At 32.2% G+C, this 19,937-nt stretch overlaps 2 protein-coding genes across 2 annotated transcripts; one reads left to right on the top strand and one right to left on the bottom strand.

The window, feature by feature from the left end:
- Positions 1-4,500: 4,500 nt before the first annotated feature.
- LOC108194424 (uncharacterized) lies at positions 4,501-5,106 on the bottom strand. Its single transcript, XM_064081349.1, has one exon. It carries the CDS (start codon positions 5,104-5,106, stop codon positions 4,501-4,503), a length of 606 nt encoding a protein of 201 aa, XP_063937419.1.
- Positions 5,107-15,999: 10,893 nt separating this feature from the next.
- Positions 16,000-19,767, top strand: LOC108196124 (protein OBERON 3). Its single transcript, XM_017363239.2, has 2 exons — positions 16,000-18,174; positions 18,978-19,767. The coding sequence occupies exons 1-2, from the start codon at positions 16,266-16,268 to the stop codon at positions 19,562-19,564; spliced, it is 2,496 nt and encodes an 831-aa protein (XP_017218728.1). The 5' UTR covers positions 16,000-16,265; the 3' UTR covers positions 19,565-19,767.
- Positions 19,768-19,937: the final 170 nt, after the last annotated feature.

Below are 19,937 nucleotides of genomic sequence, written 5' to 3'. Positions count from 1 at the left end.
AATAATAAATGATAATGGTCCCTGCATTCACATCAACTCCACCAATCAGAATAGGTCATTTTTATAGAATTTAGTGATTATTGTGTGCCCTTGGGCACACATTAGAAAGACCGATATAAAAATACTTCCTCATTCCCTCACATTTCTTATCCAATAGATTGGGCACAGAGGTTAACAAAATATGTATACAATAGTGAAACAGAGAAATAAAAATGGGTTAAGTGGGTATCCATTAATTTTTAATGTATAAAAACAAGATAAGATAATATAGAAAAGTAGTTTGAAAAGGAAAAGTGGAGGGTGGTGGAACGATTGACTAGTTTTTGTAAGTTTTGAAATGTAAGGAAATTGACGGGACACTCAAAAAAAAATGTAAAGAAATAGTTGAGAAAGAAAAAGAAATATATATCTACATTTTTTCTGATAATTTAAGATGCGATGAATTGATCACTAAATTAAAACGGAGAAGCAAATTATTCACGTAGACGCTGTCTTAAACACGGTCCCTTAGCAATAAATTTTACTCCTTCCGTCTCATCCAATATGAAAAATGAAAAAACAATTTAACAAGAAGATGTAACGGTTGATTAGAAGTTAAGCGGTACAGTAGCACTGTAGCAGTCCTATGTTTGATGAGAATGAGAGTAGTGTAGTGGAGGGTTTGTTAGTTGGTTGAGATATGGTGAATCTCATGGCATTGAATTGATATGTAAGAAGAACAGTGGCAAGTGTTGGGTTTCTCTGTATCCGAATATCTTTGGATGGAACGAGGTGAAGATTGCATGGGGACCATTTCTTTTATTTTGCAAATTATGTTAACATTTTCTCACTTTTTTCTCTTACTGTTCCACCACAATACCTACCCCTCACTGTTTCCATGTTATATGTTCTCTCTTTCTCGATGTTTGGTTAATAAAATATTACTTTTTTTTTTTGGAGTAATGTTTGGTTAAATTTTAATAGCATAATAGGATTAGTAGATCTTTGTTGATTTTAGAATTTTTAATGACATTTCATATCACTGTAAATGGGTGCTTATTATACATTCCAATGTTGCACTATGTGTTAGAAAATGAAATTTTTTTAATATATTGAATATATTTTCTTAATATAATTTACAGAACTTTTAGTTTATGTGCGTCATTCCTTCTCACGAGGTTTTAAACTTTCATGTATAGTTCTAAATATTTTTCTGATGAAGTTCATAAAGAATTGAGTTAAACTAAGTTGAAATTGCTATCTAAATGAGTAAAATGGGATCATATGAGTTGTCCACAAGATCATCTCCAAAATATTAGTTACTCCCTCCGTCCTTCTCAATAGTTTATATTGAGGGACAGGTATTCGGCGTGCATTCTAATACTTTCATAGAATATAATTTGATAAATTATTTTGATTTTTTTTTGTATTAAAGCTAAGTGTTTAAATTTTTATATAAAAAAAATTTGAAAATAAATTACAAAACTATGTTTCATTTGCGCTTTAAATACCATGTCGAGCAGTGTAAAAAAACTATAAAGAAATTAGAGTGACATAGGGTAGGCATGTGCATGGTGCGGTTTGGTGCGGTTTGCACCTAAAACCGCAACCGGAACCACGGGACTACGGTTTCAAAAATTGAAAACCGAAACCAAACCAAGCATAATTGGTGCGGTTCGGTTTATGATATAAACCGCTCATATCATAAACCGAACCGCACCAATTATGCTTGTTTTGGTTTCGGTTTTCAATTTTCGAAACCGCATCCCCGTGGTTCCGGTTACGGGTGTACACGGTTCGGGTTGGGCGGTTTAGCGGAATTTGTCAACCCAACCCAATTAATTCGGGTTTTCAAAATTTCAACCCAACCCGGACCATATAAATTTGCCACCCAAACCAATTTGTAGTACTTCGGTTTGGATCTGATTGGTTTGGTTTGGTTGGATCTTATAAATTTGTAACACAAACATTGATATTTGTTTGATATTTAAATAGATAAATTTAAGACCTAAATACATTTAAGTAACAAACGAACATAGTATTCATGTTTGTGTGCTCTTAAACAAGCATAGTAAATTTAATCTCATTTCTCATTCATACATTTAATCTCATGTACATTTAAGTAGCAAACAAATATTATTATATTAAATTTAAGGAGCACACAAATATAATAAACCAAATAAACTGGACTAATATGTGATGGGTTGGATAAATATTATATATTTTCGTACTTTTCAATCGGGTTGGATTGGATCGGTTTATAAAAACCGAAACCCGTGTCCAACCCAATTAAATCGGGTTAATATATTTTTAACCCAATTACATATCGGATTAAAAAAAAATCGAGTTGGATCGGGTGAAATATGATCGGTTTGGGTTGGGTTGGTCGGTTTCATCAACCCATATACAATCCTAGTTCCGGTTACGGTTTTAGATGCAAACCGCACCACTCACATGTCTACTCCCATGTATCATATAGAAGCAAGTCTATTCAAAAAACGAAGAAGCAAAGGTTAAGGAATTTTATTCGATCTCCGAATCTAACTATACTCGCATATGTCGAGGCATCCTAGCCGGGGACTTTGAATATTTTGCTAGTAAATCTCCACAAGTCAATATTCAAGATTCGCAATATAGACATTGCACTAAACTTACTTATTGTACTGCTCCTTCCATCCCCTTTTACATGTTTATTTTATTTTTCGAGTAGTCAAATCGATTAATTTTTGACTAAATCTTACAAATTATCTATTCATTATTTTTAAATTCTGAAAATTGCATATTAAAATAGACAAAATATACTTTCAAATGATATAATTTTTATTATTATTTTTAATTATAATATATATAAATTACAGTTAAAATATAATCAACTTAACTAGTCAAAAATTAAAATAAACATATAAAAAGAGACGGAGGAAGGAATATTTATTTTAAAGTAAGGCAGACGCCCTCGGTTTGCAAAGTAACAGTAGTAGTAGTATATCTTAATTTAGTTTTGTGGTCAAAGATTCGTACAACGCGTAATTAATAGGCTGAATCCGTATTACAGGCAGCAGAGTTCATGCCTCGTCGCGTAAGCATTCATTGATTCAATTTTTCTAGACAGAATACGAAAATAAAAAGTAGCATGCCTTCAAATTTTTGCCTTATTGCGATTGCGAATCCGCTTGGCTGCCGTAAATATTCGATTTTCTTTGTAAAATTCATTTTATTACTAATATTTTCAGAAGCCCTGTGTAAAGTTGAAAAACTTCTACGTTGTTAAAAAATTCCAAAAACTAAAGGTGGAGACCATAAAATATTATGAGAGACCGATCAAATTACAAAATTGAATAGAGTACTACTTTTATGTAGTATATGTTATTCCACGGAAATTTATGAAGATTTTTTGGGTAATTTCTTGGCAGCTTCCCCTACCCGTTTTGATTCTCTCGATTTTATATTAAAATACAAATTATCAAAATAAAAGTTAAAACAAAATTTAAAAAAAATTACCTACATAACATCAACCATCTCTTATTATCATTCACGCGAGACTTATTGTTTGTCCCATTTAATTTATTCTGAATTCACTAGAATCTTATTTGATCGAATTAATTAATGAATATGAATTAATTGATGAATATGGATTAATTTATAATTATCCAAATTCTACGTTTCTGATGTAATTCGATCATTTCTATCTAATCGACGTATCCGAGAAGCACTTTATTTTTCATTAGTCAAATCAAATCTTGCTTTAAACAACGGTGACTAAAGTGAGTGTCTGAGAATCATCACTATGGTTTTGATTTGCTACCACTTTGTGCAGAAGCAAATGGGTCAATGGTCACGACTTTGCTGGCCCTGCGTACAAGTTATTGGAAATGGATTTTCTCTATTACCCTTTTTCTTGTCCATATTTTGTCAAATGGGGACCGGTATTTTTATTCCCGGGAAACATGCGAATGGTGAAAATGTTTTAAATTATTTTATCGTAGATAAATAAAACCAAACAAAATCAAACAAATCCGGTATATCCCGCTTAGAGCAGGTCTGTGGAGGGTAAAATATACGCAGACGATGTCCCTACTCATTTAGAGTAAGAAGGCTGTTTCCGTGAGACCCCCGGCTTAGTGCAAGACAAAGTTTTATGTGAAATATGAGTAAGGTGTACCTTGGCCATGATTTCTAACACATGGGACTCACCTCTATCAGCAATGCATCTGTCCATGAATGATCTGAGCTGTTGCACCTGAGCCTTGTCCTAAAAGCATAACACCAGAACACTCAAAACCCCTGTAAGCCACTAAACCGAGTCTCAACTACCCTAATACGCCGTCGCCAATCATTCTTATCTAATGTCATATCTTCCGTTAGATTTAGGTTTAGGGCTCCCAAGTCCAAACTCAATTGATCAGACCACGTCCGACGGGGCTGATCTCTCTTTCTCTTTCCTCGAACCGATATGCGTTCAACCCTTTGAACCGGGGCTGAGTTACATTTACGTCGAACATGTCCATACCAACGTAAACGCCCCTACTTTATTTTTTTAGAGATAGACTCAACCCCTAAAAGGCGTCGAAAAATAACATTCGATATATGATCTGTCATAGTGTTACCACAATTCCAACGCAACATACGCAATTCTGCTGCCTCTAGTCGACGTTCCTGAGCCTTTCTCAATGGCCAACACTCAGAACCATATAGTAATGACGGTCTGATTGCCACTCGATAAAATTTACCCTTCAACTTCAAAGGTACACTTCCATCACACAACACACCAGTAGCAGCCCTCCAACGAAGCCATCCCGTCAAAATACGATGAGTCACATCCGCTGAAATATCACCATTATTCTGAATGATAGAACCCAAGTATTTAAATGTATTAGTTTGTGGTACACGGGCCTCCCCGATACATACAGCTACCTCCTCCTCATGAGCCTCCTCACTGAAATTGGCACATAGGTACTCAGTTTTAGAATGGCACAGACGCAATTCATAACCCTCCAGCGATGTACGCCACCGTTCTAGGTTTATATTAAAATCGTTCCGAGACTCAGCGATTAATACAATATCATCGGCAAAAAGCATACACCGAGGTATAGGAGCCTGAATATTACGAGTAATCACATCCAAGACCATTATAAAAAGCAAAGGACTTAATACCGACCCTTGATGAAACCCTACCTCAACTTCATAAATTCAACTTCATAATAACAATTTGTTTCTTTAAAATAATTTTATTATTTTTTTTGACGAAAAGCGAAGAATTTAATAAATAACCGAAACCCAGCAGAGACAAAACCTCGAACTGTCAATTGCAACCTGATTAAGAAACAAAAAAACAAGCTAAACATATAGCCGCTTTGTATTCAGATCGCTTAACAAGTAGAATATTTAAATTTTTTGAACAAAAAAGTATTATGATCAAATCTCGAACAATCCAACCTACATCAGTTGTGAACATAATAGCATCACAATCGACCTTCACATAAGTAGCAGCATTTGTAGCCCAATTTTCAGAATTATCAGTTACATTCACTGATATTGGATCAAAAAATGACCCCAAAACATGAACAATATTTTGTAGTGAAAGGTGAGCTCTAACGATATTTACCACCGTATCATATTTGATGCAAGCTATACGGATCATCCAAAATATCATGTAACACCTTCTTTAAAACGTTACCGAAATCCATAACAAGACACACAGAAACATCAAAACAAACACAAACATCCCAAAAAGATAGGCACAACCTTGATGACAAGGTACACAACAAGAACTCACCCAAAAGGATTAGATCTTGATTTTATTTGATAAAAGTGATAAATATAATAGAAGATGGAAGAGCGAAGATGATTAAGGGGATGAAGGATGAAGAGCGGAGAAGTGGCGTGTAATAAATAAATAATTTTATTATTTAATTAAGGGAAATGTAATAAGAGCGGACCTACGGTCTACACACCGGAGTAGATGTCCCTATTCAATTTGCTCTTCTATTTCTTCAACCATGTGTACTTAATAAAGTTAATATAGTTTCCGTAAAATGAAAATGTGTGTTATGTTAGTATTTAAAAGAACTTAACAATATTATGAGAAAAAAAAATTAGTGTCTTAATTTATTTCTTGAGATGATATCCTAAAAATACAATGTATGTTAGATGATATAGCTATTGAATATAAATTTTTATTTATTTATTTGTTTATATTCTATATGATGCCCACTAGAAAATTATTTCGGGTCTGCCATTGACCTGCAAAACACATCCAAATTAAGATGATCAAATTTTAACAAAGATACAAGACTAATTAGCAAAGGAAATATATCAAAATGTTTGTGTCAAACAATCTAAACAAAAATTCTAACTTTCTCGAAATTTTGGAAAGAATAAAAAAATTTGAATTAAATAGTAAAGAAAGAAATTCTAAAATTATCATCATTGAAATTTTGGAAAGAATAAAAAGTTTGAATTAAATACTAGTTTAATGAGTTGTTTTGTTTAACATTTATGAGATTGCAGGGGGTGTTTTGAAAAATTACTCTATTCATTTAACCTAATTTTTAGATAATCATTATAACTATATATTTCGGAAAATCGAAATAGGACTACCGCCGGAGATATTCTTCATACAAATATACAATCGGTAGATGGGGTAACTATAGGGATAATAAACCACATAAATCTCTTAGAATTTTATTCCGATTATGTATATAATCCGCAAATATTTTGTGTGAATTATATTTTTATTTTTGCACAGATCAAAATACCACGACTCAAGCGAGGTCGGAAATTTATTCCAGACCATCAAAAATTAGTTTTTAGGTACATGTTCAATTGTAATGTTCAACTGGCAAGGGAATGCCCAGTCCAAAACAATATACTAGCAGGCCCAGTAAATCATATTGGTGTAATGAGTAATGGGCCTTATTTAAATTTATTTCTTCTCAAAAAATAGCGAGGTTCTTTTGTCCTTTTAAAAAAAAGCAGCGATGGTTCATATAACTTCCTGTGTTTGAAGATATATTACTTAGGCTTAATTAAAAAATTACTTATCACCAAAATAAAAATTGGAACAAAATTGATAAATAGGTTGGTATTTACAGATTATTAAAATATTGAATATGTGATTTATAAGTTATTTAATGGGGGTGTATTCAGTTATTTTAATGAATTGTTCTTAGTTTATTGATTTTAATGGATTATGTCTGATTTTGATTTTTATGCGGATTCTTGATAAAATATAGCAGAGTTGATATAGATTTTCTTAGAATTTATGCACAATGATTCAAAATCACACCGATTTTGGTGGGAATTAAAAAAATTTAAGACCCTGAACAATACCATTAAATCCATCATTTTTATAATGAAATGCAAAACAAATTAATCAATATTTGAATACTATCAAATTTTAATGGATTTTAAATAATTTTAATTGAATACCGTCAAATTTTAAAGAACGATTTGGAAAGAATACAATCAGATTTTGTAGTATAATTTAAAATTTCAATCAGATATCTCAAGATTCTGTTAAATTGTTTGTTAGGAATATGTGATGCTTGATGATACAAAGTTATTTTGTTCGTACTTAGAACAAAATTAAATGTAGCTGATCAATGGCTAGCATGCTAAGGCAGTAGCAATTGATGAGATTCACCCATCAACGGATGATGTGGTACTGTAATAAGGCTGGAGCATCTTAGCAATTGATATGTTAATAATGCATACTTTTAGATTAGCAGTTGATCTATCAATGGATGAGTAAATAGGGTGACATATTACAGTACCACATCATCCGTTACTACAAAGAGTATTACTACACCCTTGATCGTGAAATATCGATTGCTTGTTGAACCCTGCGAATTGCGTGAAAGTAGGATACTCCAAATTCGGGGGTCAAAAAGTTTTATAAAATGTTCTTGGTGGAAAAAAATGTGAATAAAAGATCCCACTGAATTGAATTGGGTCCATGAATCTAAGAAATAGTGAGAATTCTTGATCTCTCTCAATATCTCTCTTAATTCGAAAATCCAGAATTTGAATTGATGTCCTTTCATTGATTCCTCCTAAATTGCATTGATTTATTCTAAAGATTTCGTTTCAATTGGAATTGGAATAGGGTGACATAATTGTAAATATTTAAAATCATATAATCTATCCAAATGAAGTGAAGATTGATCGCTAGTCATGAAGTATCAATGGCTAAAAAGCAAGTTTATCAATCGCTACATCAACTCATCAATGGCTAATCAAGGAAGGCTATCAATCGATAGTTCAAGAATGCTATCAATCGATAGTTCAAGAATGCTATCACTCGATAAGCTTATCGATAGTTAGCAGTTGAAAGCTACAAGTCAAGTAAAGGATAAGAAGCACATGGGTTGATGTGACAGATGCTGCACCAGTTTTGGAAGTTAAACCAAAAGTAGTTTAGTCAAATATTGAGAACCTCGAAACCTACCATTTCTGGCAAAACAACAAGAATTTCAAGCTGCCAAATGTTCTATCCAGTCTAAGAAATTCTACATTTGTAATAGCTGGAAACTGAGTAGGAAAATACTTTTGCAGACTAGTTTTGTTTGTAGTAGTATATATTCACTTTGTAATTTTCATTTCAAAGCATCAAAACACTGAGAACTGAAGAGCAAAGCAGAAGAGATAGCACGCAAGAAATTGTAAGCTTCTGCTCTTCATTCTTTTGTAAGCAGCCAAGTATTTCTTACTTGGAAGGTTCTTAATATAAAAATCTCTCAGGTGGATCAAACAATCCACCTGAAATTTTTTAAGATCCTTCTTCTTTAAATTTCTGTTTTAGCTATAATATTCTCCTGTAGCTGTGAATATAATCTGTTTGGCAAAAATTGGTTGAAATTTTTGTAGATTGTATTCAAACCCCCCCTTCTACAATCTAACTTATTGTTTGCATTATCTGAATAACATTGTTTTTAAATTCGAGTTGAATACCCTCATATTTCATAAATGAAAAATACCCAAATAAATACACTCATAATTATTTTTCACTATTTTGCTGATTAAACAACAACGTTTTTTACTAACAAGTTCAACCAACAATCTTTTCGAAATTAAGTAAATTTTAACCACGGTTACTTTAAAATCTCACATGGCTGATATTTGCCACATCACTACTCCACCAACTAGCCACGTGTAAATTATAAAAACAAAAAATAACAATAAAATCAATAACTTATTAGATTCAAAATCAAAATATCAAAAGAACATCTAAAACCTCTGTTGTCGTCTCATTCTCCCGCTACTCTCTTATTCTACTGTTGAAACCCTACCCAACGACTACCTTACTGCACTCATTTTAATCGTTGCTCTTCAATTGATACGGTAAGTTTATCTTCGATTCTTCCTTTCATCTTGTAATTAGGGTTTCTGAATTCAATTATTGTTCTTATGATTTGGGTTAATTTGGGTTTGTATCATATGGTTGTAGATATCAAGTATGGAGGAGGATTGCAAGTGTTTAAGGTTCAATTGGAGGCAATATACGGTCATTACTCAGGTAGACCCAAATAAATGTAATATGCTAGATTTGGTGATCGACTTCGAAGATGAAGGTAAGAAGTCTGGCGCTGTGCTTAATTACAAATACCTAGTGTTTTTTTTTTGATAATAACAAGTTGTTTGTTGATTATTTTGGCAAACTAACTAGTCTAATTAATCTTCAGTGTCACGTGGACTATCTTGGTTTGTCACATCAGTTGTCGTTAACCATAATTAGTCCATTAACCGCTTTTTGCATGATTTTGAAAAAATTGTTGGTTAAACTTGTTAGTAAAACGTTGTTGGTTGACTAGAAAAATAGTAAAAAGGCTAATGGGTTTTTTGGCAATAAGCTCAATAATATATGTAAAAAGTTTGGATCTCTTTATAGAGATGAACCAAGTAGAGCACAAGTTTTTACAAAAAAAAAAAAAAATAGATCACAAGTTAACTTTTTAATTTAAGAAAAGTTCAATACATAATATAATATTGTCCCTCTTTTGATAAACTCATTTAAGTCTAGTACTTATTTCAGAAAAAAATCATATTTATATAACATTTTTAAATTCTAATAAGTGTTTGATATTTCTTAATTGTTAATATAAAAATCTTATATTCAGAATATGACACTAACTTATGATCTTTTATCCGTAAACAAATAAATTATTTTCAAAAAATGAGGTAAGCCAAGTACTGATAAATTCCTAATATATATTATATATCATGTTTATACTAATATCTATAATATATTATATTATATTATTAATTTATTTTTTGAATATGTTGATTTAGGCCTAATTAAAGTTAAGTTTTCTTTTTAGTATAAATAAAATAATTACTGATGACTTGTCGATTATACAATTACAATAAAAAAATAAAAAGTAGCAAAAATAGTTATAAAATTTATAAATAAGAACCACATTCTAAAAATAATTTTGAATAATATAATAAGAATCACATTATAAAAATCATTATAAATTTCATACTAGAAATAACCATGAATTTTATAATAAAAATCAAGTTCTATATACAAAACCTATTTTTATTTAATTTTTACATAAAAAATAATAAAAATCGTATTCGAATTACAAAGTCATCGAAGAATCTCCTACATTTCTTAGGTCTGATGGTTTCATCTAAAAAAGCTTCAGAAGTTTCCTAAGTTCCTTGTAAGATAAGAACTTGGCACGCCATTCAAGCGAAGTTTCCTGCGTTTACCAAACTTCATGCTAATTAGCTATTATTTATTATATTCTTGTTCAACTGTACAAGAGAATGTAAGAAGAAGCAGAGATTTATATTGGAAAACATGGTTTTACATATAAAAAATAAAATAAAATATGTATTCGAATTACAAAACATATTTATTTTTGATTTAGAATATGGAAAGTATAAACAATAATTTATATATATGCGTGACTCTCTTCAATAATTTTTTTTTCTTTTTTGTTCACAAAGAAAAATGGTTGATGTAATTGTATCTTCTGCAATTACAATGCTTAATGAGTTTATTGTCGAAGAAGTTAATATCATATTAGGATTGAAAGATAATGTAAGATAGAATTAGAGACGAAATGGGTTTTTTTCAATTCTCGCTAAGACAAGCTGAATCACGGTAGGAAGATCGGTCTGTAATTGGGTAAAGAATGTTAGAGATTTGTTTAATGATGCAATAACTATACCTGGAAAGTTTAGCGATCTCCAATAAGAAAATGCAAATTTAAAACGAGGTGTTTGAGATTGTTTTCGGGGTATGTGTAGGACAGAAGCTAAGCTTTATGATATTGGAAATGACATAAACACGCTAGGTTCTCAGGGTAATTTAAAGCGGCAATGACCCGGGCCCAAATTTATTTAGTTATGTAATTATAATATAATTTTTTTGTCAAGATAGAAAATAGTAAGATTGATTAATAAAAAGTTAGAAGGGGACCAAAATTTCGGTTACCGATGCATCAGCGAAAAGAAGTTTTTTCAAAATTAAAGTTGATAAAAATCAATTTGAGATTCTCTGTCACGGGAACAGTTGAATGGTCTTACAAATTTATCAATCGAAAAAAGACTTCTGAAAAATATTAACTCCGATGTTTTCATTAACGAATTTGTATCTTAAAACACTTGTAAAACTCATTTTCTATGAATTGTCAGATTATGTTTTAAATCATGACTTTATAAATTTTTTGTACATTTTCATAATATATGTTAGTAACTATTTGATGATTTTAAGATGATTTTAAATATTTTAAAAAAATTTTAAAAAGGCCTCAATTTATTTTTTAGCCTAAGACCTCGAAAAGTTCAAGATCGGGCTTGAACAAATTATCATCACCAAATATCTCCAACATCAAAAGCCGATACAATCTACTAATAGATCCCAAAATAATCATCTATCATTATATTTCCATCTTGCACATCATGTCTAAGGGTCTCCCGGATCTAGAATTTTAAATATTTGCCACCCAAAATTCTTCCATTATCAAACCAATAGGTTCCCGTCTCCTCTATTATATCCGTAGGCAACTCATCGATTTTTACCACCACATAATCGTAAAGAGGCTCCTACTTAATCTCCTCTTTGACATAATTTTTTAGACAAATACATAATAGAAAGTCAACAATTTTTTTCCAGGTTGTTCAAAAAAAATTACAAAGTTAAATAAGGGGCAATGACAATGAAATTAGAAATCTAATAGTAAGTTCTACAGGGAGTAATTTTTACTTTAAAACCCATATCTTTGCTCCAAAAACAGAGTAGCATATCTAAATCACCAACAAAACAGAATGCATTTTATACTCGAGATGTGGTTACAATTGGTAACTTTTGGCCAAAAACCTTTAACTTAGTAAAGGGGCAAACGTTAACATTGTAATTGAATGTGTATTTCAACTTGTACATGTTATAAACCCATATAGATGGCAGAACTAGAATGAAAAATATACAATATATACTTAAAAAAATTAAAAAAATTAAAAAATATATCATTATATAATACATGCAATATACTTTTAAAAAAAAATTCAGTTTTAAATAATTAAAAAATCCTTAAAATTTCTCAAAAAGTTAATTTATTTATTTAAGATAAAAAAACGAACAACTAAAATGGACGGAGAACATAATTTATTATTAACACATTTTATTAATTTGTGTCATGTACACACGTGAAGATTAGACAGTGGATTTCTCATCTAATGTCTACATAAAAATCTCCACCAATCAAAATAATTAGGTGATGATTTGTTATCTGCTGCGTGCATAAAAATCTACGTCAATCAACATCTTCACTAAAGTGAGTGTGTATGTCATGAACACAAACAGCAAAGACCCCACTATTTAATACCTTATAGCTGTTTGATTTTTTGGCACACACTTTCAAATTCTTTGGATGTATAGTTAAAATTATTATTTTTAAAATATTTTTTAGATAAAAATATATGAATAATATTATAATTTAGAAGAAGAAATATTTTAAATAACATTTTAAACTAAGCAGTCAAATAACTTAAAAATGTGTGTCAAAAAATCAAACGAATTATATTTTAAAACGTAGGAAGTAATTACAAATTTGACAAAATCCACACACTAACTATCATTGCATACTCATTAATAACGAAATCTTATATCGAGAAATCACTGGATTCGAAAAAATCGCTCAAATTTGCATTAAATGAATTTTTAAATTTGTATGCAAACTAAAACAATACTCCCTCCATCCCATTTTCAATGTCCACTTTGCAAATTTCACACATATTAAGAAGTAAATGAAATGTTTTTATCATTATATTCCGACAACTACTCAGCTTTATTTTTATACATATTAATTATGCAGAGTTAAGTTCAATGGAGATCACATTTTTTTGGAGATCTGGAGACCACCTATGTTCTGCAAGTAAAATATTTCATAAAAATATTGCAAAACGTATAGTTTTGCAAATCATGTTCTACGAAATCATTATTTCATTTAAAATCTTGAATATCATGTAAGTTTTACATGTGGAACATTACAAAATGTTTTAGTCTAACTTAACTTGTAGAACATACATTATCTACTTATTAAACATAGATGATCTTCAACAATTTTAATGAATACATGATATTTGTAGAACATATTTTATAAAATAATGTATTTTATAGGGTTTTGATTGCTGAACATACGTGGTCTCCGAGGTCTCCGATGATATAGCGGTCTCCATAGAACTTTCCTCTAATTATGCATAGCACTACTCCTAATTAATTACTCTCTAAGTACGTGTAGATGTGTAGTTAGGGTACAGTAGTATAGTATAACATTAGTGTAAAATGAGTTTACTAACTCTTTGGTTTCTCTACATTAATGCATTAATGTTGGGGTTGTTGGTTGTATTCAATACTCACTCTGGTCCATAATATATGTCGTTTAACATAATATAGGTCGTTTGACTTTTTGCACGTAATTTTATGTGCTTTGACCACGTAACAAATATTAACATTTTATAATTTTCTTTTTCTGAATAAAAATATAATATTTATATTTTTATTCATAAAAAGAAAATTACAAAAATATTAATATTTGCCATATGATCGAAGCACCTAAAGTTACGTGTAAAAAGTCAAACGATCTATATTATGGATCAGAGGAAGTATTATATTGGAACCAGTATAGATTTTACATGGGTTAAAGAGTATGACATATATTTTGGAAAATACTCCCTCCGTCCCTATTTATCTGTCCACTTTGGAAGTAAAAATTTTTCCCTATTTATCTGTCTATTTATACTTTCAAAACTAATTTAATGATAGTTTTTCAAATATATCTCCATAATTTCAATTTTCAAGGCTTGACTTATTTAAAACTTGGTTGAATTCATGTTTTCAAGACATAAAGTAGGGGTATTCCACCATTTTCAAGATATTAATTAGAGGTATTTAATGAAAAAGTTCATACAATCAATTATTCCTTGATATGTGTTTTTTTTTTCCAAAATGGACAGATAAAAAGGGACGGAGGGAATATGTATTTGGAACACAAAGTCAAATAAATCAATATACTTATATAAAGGAGAAGCGAGGGGCGTGTAGGTGGCGCCTCTCACATCGCTCCGTTCTATTTTTCTAATTTTCTGGAATTCTTGGATGAAAAATATCAAAAATTAGAACTACCTTTTTTAGTTTCGGGTATATTAGAAGTAAGTTTTAGAATCTGATTTTGTTTCAAATTATTTATGGAATATAGTAGTTTGAAAGTTTTAATCTAATTTTGTTCCAGATTATTTAATTATGGAAAAGACAGATTATTTATGGAATATAGTAGCTTGAAAATTTTAATCCGATTTTGTTCTGATTATTTAATTATGGAAAGAGTAGCATTATTTATGGAATATAGTAGTTTGAAAGTTTTAATCTGATTTTGTTTCAGATTATTTAATTATGGAAAATACAGATTATTTGTGGAATATAGTAGCTTGAAAATTTTAATCTAATTTTGTTCTGATTATTTAATTATGGAAAAGAGTAGCAAACAAGTCTCTCTGCACCTATAAATACCCCCGTATAGATCGTAGGATTTTGAATCATCTAAACACAATCTCCTCTCTCAATACCACAAATCTACATCTTTCTGGTGATAGTTTTCTTACTCGATTTTTAAAGGGGAAGCGAGGGGCGTGTAGGTGGAGCCTCTCACATCGCTCCGTTCTATTTTTTAAATTTTCTGAAATTTTTGGATGAAAAATATCAAAAATTAGAACTACCTTTCTCATGCTCGATTTCTAACTCGGATGTGTCGTTTTTCTGCAACAATAAGTGAAGGCTGTTTATACAGTATTAAAAAAATAAAAATTGTTGCAAGGAAAGGTAGTTATAGACCGTTATATTGGAGTCGACAAATCCAATATGATATTGATGGTTGATATCAATAAATTAACTATTAGTGATGTATGTTTGTTGGTTATTCTTTTATAATATTTATTTTGTTCATCGGACATGTTTGTTGTTAATTTTTATATGATTTACTTTGTATAGAGGAAAAAATTATTCATGCATTATCCGTTTGCTCCGTTTAAGCAACTTTTAAGAGGGTAGTTACAGACCGCTATCTCATAGATTTAAGTTAGATATTTTTGTGCACCATCAATCCAAAAAAATTGGAGGAATGTGTCAATGTAAGAACATGATTACTTTTCATAAAAAAAAGAAATAAAATTAAGATTCGTCATGCTTTAAATTGTTAATTACGTGTATAAATTTATTTTCATTTTTTCACCATGAATTATAGTCCAATTTTGCAAATTTATATATTAGTATTGGTATTACATCAAGATTTTTATAATATAAATTTATTTTATCCTAAAAATATTAACTTTGAAACATTAATATATTTTTTATAAGCAGCCACAATATTATTTTATTCTAGAATTATTAATATTAAATGTTTAATATAATTTTTATAGGCCGCCGCAACGCGCGGTTTCTGAACTATAGTTACGAGGAGCACCACCTATGAAGCAAGAATATTTAAACATTTATTTATACAGGGGGCATCAGGACAACAACATTGGTGTTTGGACCACTCTAAAAGAGTAATTTATTCAGAGACGTTGGGACCTTTTTGTAAAATTAAAAAAAGCAACGCGGAGGAGCATAATCTCTCTCTCCTCTCTCCCCTTCTCTCTCTCTCTCCTGTTGCAGAGATAGAATGATTCAGGGATGAGGAACTGAGCTGAAGACTAAAAGATTCGATCTTTAAGCTAATCTTGATCTCTGTAAGTTATATCTTTATATATCTCATTTTGTGTGTGTTTTTGTTAGTTTAATTATGTCGAAAGAAAAAGAAAATTCAAGTGATCTTGTGTATGGAGGAGGGGATAGCTCTCAAGAGAAGCTTGTGAATCACATTTCTGGTGAGAACAAAGACAGCCCAGATGATAAAATTGGATCTTGTGAAAAGGGTATTGATTTTCTTGGTCAATCTGATATGGATTTTGAAGGGTCTCGGACAAAACCCTCAAAAATTGGGAATTCTGGGTCTCAGGAGCTTACTCTTAGTTATCTTTGTGAAAATAATAATTCTAAACTTGGGTTTTCTGATAAAGATGTTCCTGGTAGGAATCTGTTGAATTTGAGTGATAAGGTAAGTTATAAAGGGAAGGAAGTGGTGGTTTCTGATGATCCGATTCGAGATGATCGGAGATGGGTTGAGAGGGATTTCTTGCAGTTGAATGAGAGTAGGGAGAATTCTTCGAAAAGGGAGGTTGAATATGAAGGAAGTGATGGGGGGAGTAGGGAGAAGAAGGCAAAGTTGGAGACTCTTGATTTGTCTTTGGCTTTGCCTGATGTGTCACTGTCTTTGGCTGCTTCGGATCCGGGGGCGAATGGGGAGTCTCGAGTTCCAAAGCCTAGTAGAAGTGTGCAATCTTTAGCACCTTCGAATAATAATACACAAACTACGTACTCCAATGATTTTACTAATGCTTCGATGTCTTATTCATATTCACACCCCTTTTCGCATAATGCTAGTTGCTCCCTGACCCGGAATTCAACTGAAAATTATGAGAATTCTGTGGGGAGTCATAGGAGGGACTGTGATTATATCTGGAATGCTGGAGAGGGTACCAATGGATCGGTTCATAGTCGATTTAGGCCAGTTGGAGATGGTGTTGTGCTGTCCAATCATGGTGGTGGAGCTTTCCCGGCACTTCAAGGCAACCGCCCTGCCAATAAGGACTTGTCTAATAGTCTTTATAGGGCAACAAGCTCTGACAACTATTCATTTTTTCCTTCTGAGTTGCCAGCAAGGCCACAGTTGGACACTCAGTCAGGTGATTCAAGGGGCCGCGGATCTGATCAGATGAGGGGATCAGAGAATTTAGATGGAGGGAGAGAGCGGAAGCTTTCGAGACCTGAAAGGATTATCCGAGAGATAGTATCAGAATCCGTTCCGGTCATGGCTCACATTGTTCAGGAGCTCTCAGATGAAGTAATTGAATCCACAAAGGAATACCTTAAGAGTGTCATAGCTACTCCACAGAAGAGACAGGAACTGTTGTCCCTTCAGAATAGGCTTGCGGGAAGATCTGATTTAAGCAGTCAGACTCTTTCAAGGGCAAATAGGAACCAACTTGAACTTATGACTGCATTAAAAATGGGTCTTGGCGAATTCTTATCTACCAAAAATCGTCTTACGATGCCTGAACTGGTGGAAATTTTTCTACTAGAAAGGTGTCGCAATGTAAACTGTAAGAGGATATTGCCAGTTGAAGATTGTGAGTGCAAGATTTGCTCGAATAAAAAAGGATTTTGCAGCGAGTGCATGTGTCCCGTCTGTTTCAACTTTGACTGTGCCAGTAACACTTGCAGTTGGGTTGGTTGTGATGTTTGTTCCCATTGGTGCCATGCAGCCTGTGCCCTACAGAGGAATCTCATAAAACCTGGTCCTAGCTTGAAAGGTCCATCAGGAACTAGTGAGATGCAGTTTCACTGTCTTGGCTGTGGTCATGCTTCTGAGATGTTTGGATTTGTTAAGGATGTCTTCATGTCATGTGCCAAGGCCTGGGCTCCGGAGACTTTGGTGAAAGAACTTGATTGTGTTAGTAAAGTGTTTAGGGGAAGTGAAGATTTGAAGGGCAAGGAGTTGCACAGGAGGGCTGACGAGATGCTATCGAAGCTTGAGAATAAGATAATGTCTCCTTCAGATGTCTGCAATTTCATCTTTCAGTTTTTCAATAGTAAGTATTCAAGCGAAGTTTTATTATTCCTTTTATCAGTTTTAATAATAAATAAGAAAAAGAACTAATACATACTGACGTTATCCTTTTGTGTGTCTAAAACTTTTCGGAAATTCTATAATTAATGTGATAATGTGCTTTGTTCTGCAAGCGGATGACTAGCTTATTTTTAGCAAGTTAACTGGAATTTTAATGCTTATTATGGTTGGAAGCTGGCTGATGAAGTACATGTGTTTGCTTTGGTTTTTTGATTAAGACCTATTGATACAAAACAGGAGGTTACTACTAACCTAATCAATTGATGTCAGTGGAAGACTATGTTGTAAAATAATGGATGGGAATTTGAAAAGAATATGAAATAACTGATTCCTATCCAGAAGATTATCATAGTAAATATAATTGCCTAGTCATTTTTCTATGTTTAAACATAAATGGTCAAGTGATTATATGTCGCACAAGGCTATATATATTACCTTCTAGTTTTAGCCAAAATATATAAAATATCCTGATGTCAAATGCAGGGTAGAGGGTGTTTATATGTTTGTCATTCCATATTGTTTTGGTTATGTGTGCAGTATATTACCTTCTAGTTTTAGTCAAAATATATAAAATATCCTGATATCAAATGCAGGGTGGAGGGTGCTTATATGTTTGTCATTCCATATTGTTTTGGTTATGTGTGCAGTACCCCTTAACCCTTAATGTGTTTCTAGCTGTGTTTTGTATTTCAATTTCGTTTATTTTCTTTATCTTTCCTTTTACAAACACAAAAAAGTGTAACCTGGTTTTTGCTTTATTAATAGATGCAGAAAGCATGGCCAGTCGTCATGCTTCTACAGACGCCTCAAAGGATTTAATTTCACTTCAAGGCATCCTCAGAAAGGATGCGACCCCTCTTTCATTATCAAATTCTCTCCCTCCAAAGTCATCTTTCTACAACACAGGCTCTTCAAGTGGAAGGCAAGATATGATGCCACACAATCTCCTTCAAAATGATCTGAAAAATTCTTTCATGAGTGAGAAAATAATTGAAGATGAATGGTCTGTAAAGTTACCTAAGAAAGATGGATTTGAAAGCTTAGAAAGTGTGGTGCGAGTTAAGGACGCAGAAGCCAGAATGTTCCAGAGTAAGGCCGACGAGGCAAGGAAGGAAGCAGAAGGGTATAGAAGGATGGTTAGAATGAAGAATGAGAAGTTGGAAGAAGAGTACTCGGAGAAGTTAGCTAAACTGTGTTTACAAGAAACTGAGGAAAAGCGGAGGAAAAAGATGGAGGACCTCAAGGTTTTGGAGAATTCGCACCTTGATTACTACAAGATGAAATTAAGGATGCAAGCTGATATTGCAGGCTTATTGGAGAGAATGGAGAACACAAAGCAACAGTGGGTGTAACTGTCTTTTTTTTCCTTTTAAAGTGGTGCCGATCATAACTTCCTAGAAATTTGGTATCGCTTTTATTTATCTGTCTTTCCTTGTTATTTATGTTGACGTTTTGGATTTGGTTTGTTTCTGGATTTCATACAAAAATGGGTGGTTGGATTTTGGTTTGTTTCTGGATTTCATACACAAACGGGTGGTTGGATTTTGGTTTCAAATTGCGTTGGTTTTTTCATCACCCTAAGGCCCTGGCCCTGGCACAGTTTTCTGTTTGTAGTTGGTTTTAACTGTTTACATTAAATCTCTTCGCATGATCATGTTCAATTTTTTCATCAAACACTCTGTCATTGTCTGACTGCCAGGGAATCCTTCCCTTCTCCTTCTTTAG

This window comes from Daucus carota, chromosome 7 (assembly GCF_001625215.2).
Source record: "Daucus carota subsp. sativus chromosome 7, DH1 v3.0, whole genome shotgun sequence".
In the NCBI taxonomy this organism is placed as follows: Eukaryota; Viridiplantae; Streptophyta; class Magnoliopsida; order Apiales; family Apiaceae; genus Daucus; species Daucus carota.
The sequence above is the reverse complement of the archived record's forward strand: the minus strand, read 5'-3'. Positions and strand labels throughout refer to the sequence as shown.